The 14,838-nt window shown below is 39.4% G+C and overlaps 1 protein-coding gene across 2 annotated transcripts in view; it reads right to left on the reverse strand.

The window, feature by feature from the left end:
• Positions 1–1,269: 1,269 nt before the first annotated feature.
• Positions 1,270–14,838, reverse strand: part of EEA1 (early endosome antigen 1) — a 77,774-nt gene continuing 64,205 nt past the window's right edge. For both annotated transcript variants that reach the window (XM_075727732.1, XM_075727731.1), the window contains 7 exons: positions 14,321–14,506; positions 13,745–13,876; positions 11,704–11,889; positions 11,159–11,397; positions 9,569–9,689; positions 9,130–9,228; positions 1,270–8,061 (listed from right to left, as the gene is read on the reverse strand). In XM_075727732.1, coding sequence (XP_075583847.1) covers positions 7,939–8,061; positions 9,130–9,228; positions 9,569–9,689; positions 11,159–11,397; positions 11,704–11,889; positions 13,745–13,876; positions 14,321–14,506 — 1,086 coding nt within the window. In that variant the 3' untranslated portion in view covers positions 1,270–7,938. The remainder of the gene's footprint in view (positions 8,062–9,129; positions 9,229–9,568; positions 9,690–11,158; positions 11,398–11,703; positions 11,890–13,744; positions 13,877–14,320; positions 14,507–14,838) is intronic.

Consider the following 14,838-nt stretch of genomic DNA (forward strand, 5'->3'; position numbering starts at 1 on the left):
AATGTGTAAGGCAGAAGAGCAGAATAAAGCGGAGACAACAGATCTGCTCCGGGACACCACGCAAGCTGCAACCACTTAGCCGCAACTTGGCTCACACAGCTGTGCTCCATGTCCCCAACCCCAAGCTCAGCTGCACGCTGCATCACACCCTGCCCCTTCCACCCCTGGTGCCTCACCAGAACCTCACAGTATCTCGAAACCAATGCTGATAGCACCGAAAGATATTTCAAGCCCAGAGAAGTCACACCTGACAGACTAAGCTCTGCGCTTCCTGCGCTGGCAGAAGCGAGGGGGTATTTTGCATCTCTGTTGTATTTTTGCCAAAATGACCTTAAGCCAGGTCTGCTCAGTTTACCAGGCAACTAAGGAGTCCCAGAGATTCAGTATTTCCTGGAGGCCAGCACATCTCCCTGGAGGACACCCCAGGAGAAGGAATCACCCGCACACAGGGTGTCTTTAGGGAGACGTAAGCTCAACAGGTTCTTATGTGGTCTGGAGAGAAAGATGCCTCAGAAAGCAGTCGAGGCAGAAATTAACTTCCCAACTCAAATTGCCTTTCAGAGGAGATCTCTTCTCTCCCTCTTTCTCCACTGTCTACACAGAGCCGCTAGGAAGATCTGCTTCAATAGCTAAACACATTTTTTTGCAAATACCCCCACAATTCAACAGTGGCTTTCTCATGGGACTGATACACACACATCAGTCACCTGGCTTCTCTCTGCAACACAGCTCCACCCTGAAAGGTTTCCGTCTGACAAGCAAGCCCTTCGTTAGTCTGAAGAACTAAAACAAGTGCTACTTCCGAGTCTTCCAGTTATGCCAGTTGTCCGACTGCATTGAATATGATGTCTGAACACAGCCAGCGACAGAAGGACTTTAACTGAATGCGGGATACCCAGCAGCCTTGTGCAGTTATTGCGAATGGAAAAACTACTCTGAATTTAACCTGTGAAAAAACAGATTTGAAAAACACTCATTATCACTGCCTCCTCAGGAATGTGAAAGCTTTTGTTGCAGCTCCCCACAGGTCTAAGAAAATGGAGTGTTTAGATTGTTCTTAGATGTGTGGCTTCCCAACAGTTCATTTGTAAAATGCTTTGCTGTCTGAAATGGGGCAAGGTAGATTTGAATGACAGAACTGGTCTATCAGAAAGGTCTGATTTTTTTTTTTTTATTGTCATTAATCATTCCTTTACAGGTTAGAAAACAAAAAATGACATTTCAATAACATTTCATCATAGTTTATACAGAACTGGTTGATCCATGGTATCATCTTCTCATCCAAATCCACAGCCGCCTTCCGAATCGCAGACTTTAGGAATTACAGTGCACGCTGGACTAAATTCTTTCACAATGTAAGGCACAACTACATGATCACAAGTAGTAAACACAAACACTGAAAACAGAACTTAAGAGAATCAAACTTCAATTAGAAAGAAACAAAACCAAAACACACTCATGCAAATAATCTATCTACACCTACCAAGATGGTATGATCCAGTTTAAAAGATGTGCAGGACTCTAGGTAAAACTGCAACATAAGGCTATTATAATACATTACCTCTAAATACTGGGTAGGAACTTAAAACTTTTTCCATTTATATTTTATACATTTATACAGAAATTAAGCTGTATGAGCAATATTCACATCCGCAATAATAAACTGATCATTAAAATTCAGAAAAGAGGCAAACAAGACAATGTAATTTGTGGCACGCATCCATTACAGAATACCATTCATCAAGTTCACATCTCAAGTACTGAAGAAAAAAAAGATTAAATTAATGGTGCATTTGGTGAATGAGGTTATCTATAGCCAAATGACAAAGCTGCATACAAAATTGTTTTTACCCAGCAGACCGTGATTATGAAAGCTTGCGGTTATGATTTATTTCCTGTCCAGCAGCTAGAGTTTGCAAGACTGAAAGTACAGAAGTTAAAAGAATACAACAGAGTTTACAATAACTTGAAACTATTGGATACTTTCAAACACATTAAAAAAAAAAAAAAAAAAGACTTAACTTTTTTCCTTTTTGGTGATAAAACTTTTGCAATTTTGGCATTCACTATAACTTTTACATAACACAACAGTGAGCAAACCTTATTAAACTTACCTAATGTTTGAATTTCACTCTGAGAGGTAGTTTAAATGAAATCTTATGTAACGGCATCAAATGGTGGGGTTTTACGATTTTTTTTTGTGATTTTTTTTTTCTTTTCTTACAAAAGTGACAAATCCTATACAAGCAGCATTTTGGACACATTACTATAAAAAGTTCTGGTATTTGCTAACCCAGCAAGACATTCTTTCAAACATCCCTTTTGTGCCAGGAATCAAGCTTTAGCATGATACAGCGGAGTACTTTGCCATAAAGCCAACAGCAGGAGCCTGGACCTGCCAGCACTGGCCTGTTGACATATAACAATGAACACCCTTTCCCAGCCCTCTTTACCCAAAAAAGGCAGGAAATACAGATGAATTTGGTTTTAGTTTAGGTCATAGGGGAGGAAAAATTGGAAAACATGCCTACCAGGCTTCTGCTTTCATAGTAACGTTGATCCAAAAGGGTTAGCAGGGCTTCAGTAATCTTCAAATGAGCAGATACTCCTGTATCTGCTGCACAGTGAGTGCATAGTACATGGTGAGCTACAGACAAAAGGCAGAGTTTATTACATTAACTAGTACCTATCCTCTTCATTATTGTGATCTTAAGTGGCATCTAATGTTCTCTCTAAAGAGGCAAACCTCTTTATTCAGTGCCCCTTTAAAAAAAAACAAAACAAAACAAAACCCAAAATACCCCCAAAACTGAGTTTCTGTGGAGAGACTTTACTATCCAATTATTGCTGGTTTTGAAAAGTACACCACTTAGTGCTTTTGGAGAGGCTGTGGTTGGACAATAATTTTAAACTTATCCTAGAAGGGGTGCTGAGGACAAGACTTCAAAAATTAAGAACTGGACAACCGGCAAGACCCTTAAAAATACATAAAATTCACGATTTCTCATTTTATAATCTTAAAATGAAGCTCTACAAAGACAATGTGTGCGTGACTACATAGTTTTTGTTGTTACATGTGCTCTCAGATGATGATTGCATTTTTGGTACAAAGGAATTATGAGTGCAATTCTCCTTACATAGCAAGGGGCCAAATGTAATACAGTGAAAAGTCCAGCTGAAGATAAACCTTCTGTCCATTGATTACAGCTAACACATGCAATGCAAATTATGCCATTCCACTTACTGTAGATTATATTCAGTTAGACAGCAAAAAGTGCATAGTGCAAACAACAGTGTTGTTTCCTAGTCCTCCAAGAATATGAGAGTGGGAGGGGTGGTACTTGGAGGAAAAATTTATCAGTTTCAACATACTCAAACCATGATATCATTCTTCTTGGCATAGTTTATTTTCTGTTTGAACTTAAGCTCCAGCAGTTTTCTGTCTACCACTGAGTACTGGTCATAAATTTTTTAAGTTTTGCAACAAGCATTTGTTCCCACTTCGCATTTAACTGATGTTTAACAATCCAGAAAAGTACTTGAGTTTTCCAGGTCCCTTCTTTAGGAATGTCACTTCTCTTACATCTAGCATGAGAGACTCAATTGTTCTTGCTAATGTAATAAAAACATAGCAAGTTTACTTCATGCTTCTGCTCCCAAATCCCTTCTTGGTTCACTAAGAAAGCTTTTCCAGTGAGGATTCACAAATAATCCTAATCGTCCCAAACCCAACAAAAATAGTTATTCACTGTTGTTGTGTACCTAGTGCTCCATGCCAACTTGGTTACTTGACACCTTCCCAAAACAGAGGAAAAAACCCACACTCTACCCTAGAGCCTTTGACTCTTGTGCCAAAGAGTGAAGCCAGCTGAAAAACAAGATCCCTCTAAAACTCTTGCCTCTGTTGGAAGCTGCAGCAGAAAATTCTTTTTGTCTCTTCATCTGCAGACCGCAACTTTTCCTACTGTGACTCATTAATTTTATCCTCTTTGTTCAACCTTTGCAGAAAGGGGAAGATTACTGGAGGGAAGGAATACATGGGGAGAAGAAATAAATAACAGTGAAGCACAGCCAGCTAAGATCAAAAGCCTGCCACTAACCTCTGCAACGCTACCTGCCTCCAGAGGGGTTGCAGGACGGAAGTATGAAGTATGTATTGCTGACATGAAGCTGGAGTAGAACAGTAGGATTTGGCATTTTGGAGGCAACAATGCAAGGGATTGTGGTTCTTTGACTGGGAAGAGAGGTGATGTCTCCAGGAAGTGAAAGAACCTCTCCCCACCCTTAACAAGACTATCCTTTACACTTTTCCAATTGCCTCCGTAGCTTGTCTCTGCCCACGTAGCAGCTGGTCTCTCGCATTCCGCTCCCCCAGCAGTTCTGAATGTGGATGGACTGTCCTGCAGAGGCAACAGTTTCAGGAACAAACCCCACACTTCACTGTCCCATTCCTGATGCCATGGTAATGGCTAATAATCAAAGGCAGCTTGAGGATCCAACACACCTACTGGTCTGAGTGCTGGTTTTACCATTATTTCCATGTCTTGCTCTATAATGGCCTCTCCTCAGTGAATCAGAGCAATATGGTTCTTGCTAGAGGTTGTTAAAACACATCACTGTGTATCCTCCGGTTCCAAGGCTCTAGTTTCTTCTGCCATTTTATTAGTTGTTCCCTCTGTTCCTGTGTTTGCAGTCTGAAAAATCAGGGGATTAAACTATTTTGTCTGGAATCCTTTAACTCAGTATGGTAAAAGTTGCCAGGCTTTTTACTAGGTTTTCCTATTATTTATGTTTTAAAGCAGTGCAACACAAAACCCACATTCCTACTGAAACATGCCCATCAAAACAGTCCAACTCTGCAAGCAGATTTATAAATACAGCGCTTTTCACCCTCCAGTTTCCCTTATTATGTATCTCATAGGTCATTTTACTGAGCTTGAGCACAACTTTCAACCTGGCAGTGAGGCTGAGAGAGGTCTATTATACCACCAACTTGTCAACAAATACAGACCAGCACTAAGAATCATAAGCACAAAGAAGGAGCATAAGATTTAGCAGTGGAGTCATAAATTTACTCCAGTGAAAAGCTGTAGAAATCCTGACCTATTGCTGCAGACTCAAAGCTTAAGCATGAAAGCTTCTATGCCATCACTGATCCTCCAGATTTTAACATTCCCTTTCTACAAATGTGTATTTGAAAAGCATCTCCATCCCCTCAAGAAGTTGGTCATATAAACTGGTCAGCAAAAAGCAACCTTCAGAAATTGAGCTCGTTTTGCTCCTGAGGCTGAGGAGCTCCAGACCAAGGTCTGATCTGCGGTCAACCAACCACACTGCTTCAGCAGCCAACTGAGTGAGGTGACTCTACTTGTCTTTACACAAAGGCATCCCAAAAGGCTGAATTAAGAATAACCCTGCTAGAGCTTCTACCACTTCCTTCTTTACTGCAGAGCTCTCTCCTCAGCTTTCACACGTTCCCATTCAAAAGGAAAATGCCTGAACACGAGTCTTTTAACCATTTTCCTAGCTCCCACCGAGAGATTTCCATCTTCCTCTGCCTCATGCATTTTGTCCTTGTGCAGTCGCAGGAAGCTTCTCTCTTCCCTCTCAAAATCCCTTCTGCTCCACGTGGTCATCCTTCACTCTGAGAGCAGCACAAGGCTCCGTGCATTACACAACAGGGCAGAGTGCATCGAGGCTGCAGCAGAACTGTCACATCTTTACTCATCCCACATTTCTGAAGTCACGTGTGAGACAAAGAAAGGCTCAAAAGCAAACTTTTTGGATTCTCTCAATAAGTAAGTAAGTATAAAAAAAAATTCCTGGAGGCAAAGATTCTGTTTGTATTTTCTATTCAAAAGATTCTTATGCCAAACAGCTACGCTGACAAGGAGAAACAGCGAGTCCAGAGGCTCTGTTCAGATGGAATCATTGCAGCAATTGTTTCTTTTGAGCAAGCAATTCTCAAGTTTGAACCAGAAAAGCAGGTCAGTACTTCACATAAACCACGGTTGTATCCCAAACCTTTTTACAGCAAGGAGAACGAGTTACATAATTCAGCTGGCTTTTGGGAAATAAGAATTTAATTTTAAGAAAACTCCTTGAGGAAGACTCCTTGAGGCTGCAAATGTAGAACTAGACAGGTAAGCTAAGAAGGGATATGAAACATATAGATGGAGAAGAGGAATTAAGAAGTTTTTCACTCGAGAGTTAATCAGGACTAGACATTTTTCATAGAAGAGACTCTTCTTCATTCACATATAGAGCTGTCAATAGATAAAAGCAAACAAGCCTGCCTAATGATGGCTAAGATTCCATCATTGTGACAGAATTTGATTCCTTACCTCGGGCAAGAAGTAGAGGAATTCAGGACACAGTCCTTTTCTCTGAACAGCTGGCAAAATTTTGTAAGACACAGAAGGGCTTGGGGTGTGGAGAATTTATTAGGGTATTTAAGACAAAGGGTCCCTAAATATCGGAAGGCATAACCCCCGCTCAGAAGAAATAATCTTAACGGTTTTGAAATACCAGATACAAAGGGAAGAAAAATTAGACACAGGCAGGCAAGAACAAACAGGTATAAATAAAATAACAACAAAAAAGAAGTTTGGAGCCTACATGAACTCTATAAGAAACCTCTGTTGCAAGTAAGGAAAGCAAATATGAACAGACATCTAAAGACATATATGGCCTCTTGTTTAGAGATGTTTGGCTTATAACTAAGCCAGTAGCAGGAGATTCACACCACCATTCTGAGCAGACTAAATCATATAACCAGCATAACATTGAAGACCCCCTGGTAATGAGGGTCAGATGGAGCAATGGAAAACTGAGGTTTGTTAGGTGTAGCAGGAGTTCAGCTTCTTCCACCAAAAGCTGAGGGAAGGGACAGAAGAAAAGGTCAGATAAACTGCAGCACTCTCAAAAAAGACTTTTTCTTAGTAGGATACCTAGCGTGGAAGGTCTGAATGTCATTTAGAACCAGAAGGACCTCTCAGGGCTTCCAGGGTACGGGCAAGGGAAGAGATGCACTACAAGCTACTACCAGTATTGTTTGTTTGCCTTTTAAAACCCACATACAAGGGTTTCTGGAACATTAAAATCCATCAACCAAATACGTAAAAGTGAAATCAATCAATATGGGATGGAATATTGTAATGTACCATGTAATATTCCTACAATGCCAGCTAAACTTTGTCTCATCATTTGTTCACACATACTCTCTCTCAGACACACACGCACACACACACACAAACTATGCAATACAGTATGTGTAAAGATGTTCCAGTATCGAAGCGCTGTAGTTGGATAAGGACTCAGGTGCTGATACTACAACAAGTTCTAAGTGGGCAAACAAAATTGAGTTGGAGTTGAGTCCAGCCCCTACCCTCACTGTGGATTTCGAACTTTAGAGAGAAAAGTCCAAGAACCAGAGAGACAGAAAGAAAACAAAATCACAAGGGGTTATAAAGAACATCAGATATGCAATCAAATGCAACAATTAGTTATGCTTGTACAGCAATATTTGACACATAAAATCCTCACAAGTTTTTGCACCTTCCTTTTTCTTTGAAGGAAACAAGAATAAACTGCAATATCACATAAACGCTGTTTCTCTTGAACAAAAAAATAAAAGATAAAAAAATACATTGTTACTCCTCTGTTTAAACTTTATTTACAAATAACTGGGTATTTCTAATCTAGACATAGAAGCTCTTTCCAGGATAAACAGCAATAAGCTATGGATGATCTGAGCCCATGTCTCACAAAAAATACAATAGTTTTACTTGGTATCAATAAACATTTTAAAATATACTAAATTTTGCCAAGTGTTACAATCATTGTCCAAACTGAATAGTAGTCTGAGTGCTGAACGAAGTGCATCAACAGAAATTATAAATTTTAGTGTAACATTTCTTTGTCACTCACGATAGCCAGTTATCCTTGCAAGTCATTAAAGCAAGTATCACAGACTCGGACAGGCTTCTTAGAAGAAGGAGTTAAGGCATTCTTTGCTGAGCACTCGGCACAAAAGATATTTCCACACTGTCTACAGTGATGCTGTGAAAGAGAAGAAACGTACATGCTGAACATCAATGACGGCATTGATCACTAACAGAGATCACTATCATATCAAGTCAACTCTCATGTTTCAGAAGTTAGTTTGACTTTTTAAATAGCAGTTACATAGCACACAGAATTGCATAGGAGTAAATCTTTTCTAAAGGGTATAGGAGTAAAATATTCAGAAGTGCTTCACTGAGTCTGGAGACTATACCAGCTTGAGAAATGAACTGGTTGAAGTTCATCCTCCTCTTGAACTTCCCTTCTTAAACTTGTTCTGGTCACATAAAACACGTTCTTCTTACATGGAACTACCTGCTTTCACATTGAGAAGTATCCTTGAATGAAAGGATCCAGTAGCCTTTGTTGAAAGACTACCCAAAGAACATCACTGAAATAATGTAGGACAGGGAGAGCCACCTAATACCAAGTCAGGAAGCACTGCAAAATGAACCTCATGAATATCCCTCACCTACTTCATTGCCAAGTCAATTGTTGGAGGGATGGTAATCTCTGGATGAAGGGCAGACCCTACCAATTGAGGGATGCTAACATCTTCTCTGACCGCAGCTGTTTTTACAAAGAAGGTTGGACTACATACCTAAAACACATCCAGTTATTTCTTCTGTTCCATGTCTAGTTAGTGTTTAGAAATGTATAGTCACAAAGCACCAGATCATGTTGATGCCTCATATTTTCACATATATCTAATTTCAAGAAATTTACATTCCTTTTATACCTCTAAATCCAGCTCAGACTGGTTATAAATAAGTTTACTGTAAATACCCTTAAAACAGTGTAATTTTGCTTGCTCACTTACGGGATTAACTATTTTAACACTGCATATAAACTGATGCTGTTAAAACAGCAAAAGAATCATGAATAAAGTAAGCTCTACAAACTTTAATTTTAATATTTAAGGCATTGCAAGCAATAACTATGTTCTGAGACGTCCTGAGCATCACAGCACTATTAAGGCCATTTTCTGAAGTTTGTATCCCATCTAAGAGTTTGAAAACAATAGAAAAAGAAAATCCCCACAGACACACAGTAAAACACACCTACCCTTCTCACTGTCACTGAAAAGCCTTTTCCACAGGCCATACAATTCTGTACCTCATTGTCTTCTGCCCACTTCCTGTTGAGAGCTTGGGTGTGTTTGATCTATATAGAAGATATAAAAAAAAAAGGTTATTTTTTAAATGCAAGTCTAATTCCTACTAATCACCTCTATTTTCACTGTACACACTACCCAGTGTGGTATAAAAGCACCAACTCTGCCATGATACTGAGACCTTTTATTTGTTCAGAGAGAAAATCTTCCAAGTTTCAAAAGTATGAGCAGATTTAAGAACCCACAGACAGCAACATGGCCCTCGTACACCACAAGCATAACATCTTAATCTGGAAAGGTAACCCACCACCAATCCAATACAAACTTGAAATTCTCATAAGTTTCCACACAGAGAATCAACAGGTTTAATTCCTTCAAATCAAGTTATACCTGTAATGACTGGTTTTCTCGGCCAAGTTCCTGCATTGCAGCAGTAGTGTTGTCCAGCTTTTTCTTCATTTCTACGAGTTTGGCTTGAAGCTTTTCAATTTCTCCCTCACTTTTTATACACCTGAGGAAAAATAGTAAATAGTCAGCTCAAAGCACATACGGCAAATGTACACTGCCTCCTTTGGGCAGGTTGTCATCTCTGAGAAGTTACTCTCGTAAAATCCAGCCAAAAACATCCTTGCTGTGAAAAGTTCTTGGATGCCTTGACTGGAAAAATGTTCTGTTGTAATAATCTGTTTAAGATTATCTGGCATTGCTCTCAAATATCTGTGGCTTATTAATACCTGGAGTGATTCCCAAAACCAGGGACAGTACTGAATGCAGTCCATCAACAGCAAGCCCTGATAAGTAGCCCTGTGCAACAGGACACTCTTGCAAACCAGCTGCAGTAGATCAGGTCAGACAAAGGAGCAGAAAAGAAAGCTTTTTCTTTTAGCAAGGCCACCTCCCATCAGCTGAAATTCAGTTAACTGTTGAAAGCCAAATTTCAAAGGGTGTTTTTCTGCCAAGCCATAAACAGCTACTGGATGAATTCAGCACAGTGTGGCAAGGGATTGTCAAAGACAGAGGATCTCACTTGAATTGATCCCATCCTTTCCCAAGGTCTGCTCAAAAACCAAACCAGCAAGCTTGACAGTATCAAAAAAAGTTTTCCGCTCTGCCTTCAGCAAACATGTCAGAAAACAAGGACGAAGAAAGTTCCCTGTCTCACAGGTGTTTCTTCTACCCTTGTAATTGCCGCTTTCAGGTAACTCCCACTGCCTTGCATACCTCCTGCTGCCTGAAAGGCGCTCTGCTTACCTAAGATTTAAATATATTGTAGAGACAATAGTAGAACTGAAGAAAAGAAGACTGTAGGTCTTCAGGAGGAAGAAAACGCCTCTTGTGCGAACCTTAGCCTATCTAATCCGATTACACGTTCAATCTCCTAATATTGAGCAGCGGGCGTACCTAGAAATCCCTAAGCAAATTCTATGTTACTGGAGGCACTAAGGAGTCTCTTCCAGGCTTCTGGATGACTAGTGCATCTACTCTGATTGAGCCAAGGCAGGGGATCCTCAGAGTGATGGAGAAGGATAGTTGAGTAAGAGAAGCTCTCACTGCCAGGCCTTGCAAGGTTCACACAACAGATGAGATGAGAAGCCACAACCTACACACCTCGAAGTTCAGAGGAGCCCAATGGATTTAAAAGGCTCTTACAGATGGGCATAAATCTTTGACCACAAGCACAGAGCTGTGGTTTTGGTGATAAGTAAGGTCCTGATAAGCCTGCCTGATTTTCTACAAAACAGTCACCCTGTCAAAGTCCACAAAGAGCACAGTTTGTCCCCAACACCCCTTGCTGTGCTTTGGCAGGGATGACAGAAGGTTGCACTCTGGAAACTTTACCCACAGCCCAGAGGCACTATGAACAAACATGGATTTAAATAAAGCATGCATATAGAATCCTGAATCAACTGCAACAAGTTTTCAGTGTGAGGCTATCCATTTCCCAAACCACACTTCCACATCATCATGGCCACAGCTTACCTCTCCAGCAATGCTCTTCTCTCATCCTGATTATTCTGCACTGTTGCTTCCAAGACGGCAATGTCCCCACGTAAATCGTCTGTCTGTTTCTCCAGCTCGCTCACTCGCCGCTGACTGCTTTGCCACTCTTTCTTCATTGTAGCCAGATTTTCATTCAGAGCTGTGACCTGCATGGTGAGCTTGGTCTCCTTTTCCTCATGTTTCCGTTTTTCTTCTTCTTTCTCTTTTTTCTCTGCATGCTGAGAAAACAAGGGAACAATGAAAAACAACCTTCCAAGCATTCTTTCCCTATTCCCTACATTTAACCGAGACAAAGAACCTTACTGTACTAGAATCACTACTTTTGATCAACAAATTCTATTAGACAAGGCTGTCATCCCACTGAATTTTGCTACACCATTAAATGCCTCAAAGATTTCTGGCCCTGTCATTTAAAAATTAATGTAATGGGAAACTAAAGTCAATTCTTTGCTTCCTCTCCATCCCTGAAAGAATCCAAAGGCGTGTTCACAAAACAACAGTCTTATACTCTCCAACATACTAACCAGTTTAGCTTCAATTTCAGCACATTCTTTCTTCAACTCCTCTTCTCTCTTTTTCAGTTGATCTTTGACAGCTTGATGGTTTTTTTTCTCCTGTTCCAGAGCTGAATACATATTATCTATTCTGCCTTGCAGCTCTAATTTCTGTTGAATCAATAGCTGTTTTGCATCCTTGAGATTTGCCACCTCCTGTTAGGATACAGAGCTCAAAGTTAAAGTAGCAACATTGAAAGTGTAAATAATTTAAATTCAAAACTACTGTAATTCTTTCCAAGGAGAGAGGACAGCAATAATTTTTACTTTTATCACTGGAAGAAAGGATGATTTTATAGAGCAAAGTATCAGTGATTTTCATGATCAAAGATTTTAAACTTATGCGTATTTTATGAACAATGTTCAATTTTTAAAATAAATTTAATGTATGTTTCTACTAAAGCAGTGGAAGCTCTGTTTGATTATTTTCTACAGTTCTTTGAAAAGATATGTCCATCATAATTTTCTAGAGTCTGTTCTAAAATTTACTTCACATTGTTCTCTGGTTGCAATAATGAGGTTAAAAGCGTCATAATTACAATGTAAAAACCAAACACTGATGGAAGAAATAGTTTCTATTAGTCTTAAATGTATAAATAATTACACTATGTTTTAAGCAGGTAGAATGATAACATTTGGGTTTAAATATTAGTTTTACTTGTTCTCCTGTAGTAAAACAAAAAATCCTGAAGTAGACTAGTTAGTTAAATTTATAGGAATAATTTTCCTTCAAAATTACACAGCCAAGCATGCAGCTATTAACAGACTAATAGGGGTTGCCAGTTTTCCATAAATCAAAATTCACATCACAAATTAAAACCAAACCAAAGACAGCTAGAGAACATATCCTGAGGACAAGGGGATGCCCTATAGATGCATATCTATCCATGCCTTGGTCGGGGATGGGAAACAGAGTATAAGCCTTTAGGAGACAATTTCTGGTTCAGTCTGATTGCTTGTACAGAGATCGAGAGATGACTGTTAAGCTGCCATTGGTGTGCACACATTTTATATACATCTTTATAAATTTCCTTCTTTAGAATAGAAATTTTAGGAGTGATGAGAATTATAATAACCTTTCCCCAGAATCCAAGAAAGTACTGGGCATAGATCGCTTGACAGAAACAAAGTACAGACTTCTATCTAAAAATAAGAGACCATTTTCTAAACACTGGAGAACAAAAGAACATCTGAAACTCATAAGATATCACGTTACTTTCTTTTTATTAGCGTATAGGGACTGTACCTTCATTTATACTTGTGCAGCAACTTAAACCCTGTGTGCTTAACAGATGCAAATAGAACTACTAATACTATAATAGGGAAAACACAAACTATGGCCTTTTAGAGTGTTTGTTTCTACAGAGACTAAAAAATGAAATACGTAGAATGTGGCAAGAAATAGTTCATTTTACTGGAGACTAAGAATTATTTAATTAAAGCCTCCAAACTTTTACCCTTTAGAAAGCTCATTTGATTGTTATGATTTTGGAAGAGAGTTAGTCTTTTACGAGGCTCCTGACATTGTTTCTTCCCTGACTGTGACTTTTTAAGACATTTTAAGAAACCACAGTACATCAAGAGAGTTTCAACTCTACCACACATCCTTGAGAAGTACCAGATGTGCCCAGAATATCTGGGAAACTTCACATTCATGACACTTTTGGGCATCTTTTCTGCACTTCAGAATAGTCAAAAGCAAGGGTATGCACAGTGAATCTACAATGGAATAGAAGAAAAGCCAGGACATACAACCCATCCTGAAGCTAAGACGAGTTATGTGGTCCACCTGGCGAAGAACGCTGGGCACTGGTGCTCCATGATTATCACTAATCATGTCAGCATTGCTCAGGAACCTCAATGAAATCTATGCTTTGGTTCCCTTCCCTGTAATACTGATATTTACAGCAATAACACCTTTGCAAAGTCATTCCAGATAACACCTACTGAGTAGGCACATATTTCTTATCAGATAACCAACCACATGAAGACTCAGTTTGTCTCAATATACCTTCTCAAATTCTTGCTTGCAGGCTCTAAGCTCTTCACCCAGCTTGGCACTTTCTTTTTCAAGTCTATTCCTTATTTCCTGGAGCTCTGTTGTTTTACATTTTTCATTAGCCAAGTCTTTTTCTTTCAAAATCTTGAAGAAAAATAAAGAGTACTAGAAAAGTTACTTCTTCCAAGTTCACAAAATAAAAAAAACCCAGCAAACAAAAAATATCCAGGGCCCAAAACCTACTTGGAGGCTTTGTAGTAAAGGGGAAACAACTGCCACATATCTCTATCCAGTTTGTAGTGCAAACAATTAGCAGCACGTTTGCAGTTTTAGACTTAAAACTAATAATGTTTTTCTACCTGTCTAGCCACTTAGAACAAATTAACAGCCTATTTCAAACCAAATTCACTTCAACTGTCTTTTAAAAGTCTTTGCACCAGAGGTTCAGTAAAACTGCCATTGCTATGCACTACAACAGTGCTATGCCCTCAAAGATACGCCTTGTTTAGAGACGTAACAAATTAATAAAGGGTGCCTGCGTGGGGTGGATGGGTCTGTGTGAAGATTTCAAAAGACAAAAGCATTTACCCTGTCATTCTGAAGATCCTGTAACATTTTGGTCTTCTCGCCCAGCTGCTGCTCCTTCTTTGATGCATCCTGCTCCAGTGTAGACTTTGCTTTCTTCAGTTCTTGAATCTGCTGATTATTGCTAGCAATTCGATTTCTGCTGGAAACTAACTCTTCTTGAGCTAGAGCAAGTTTTTCTTCTGTGGACTAATTACAAAGACAGTTCTGCAAATTATTTGTCAGTATAAGAGCTTCAGATACTCAGCAGTCACTTAAACACTTTCCACATGGAAAAATCGTTATCTAGCATGCAACACTTAGCTTCAAATGTTGACAAAGGACAGTTACAGAAACTTCTAGGTTAGGAAGTTACCCTAAGTAAAAAGAAACCACCCCAGTACCATTTCCAGCAGCAATACCTTACTGTATGTATTCCAGCTTGCATATTTCCACAGAGAAAAGGTGAAAACACAAAAAAGGGCAGAGAATGAAAGGTGACTGATGAAAAGAGAATGAACTTGAATTTGCTTACAGAAATT

This window comes from Pelecanus crispus, chromosome 1 (assembly GCF_030463565.1).
Source record: "Pelecanus crispus isolate bPelCri1 chromosome 1, bPelCri1.pri, whole genome shotgun sequence".
Classification (NCBI taxonomy): Eukaryota; Metazoa; Chordata; class Aves; order Pelecaniformes; family Pelecanidae; genus Pelecanus; species Pelecanus crispus.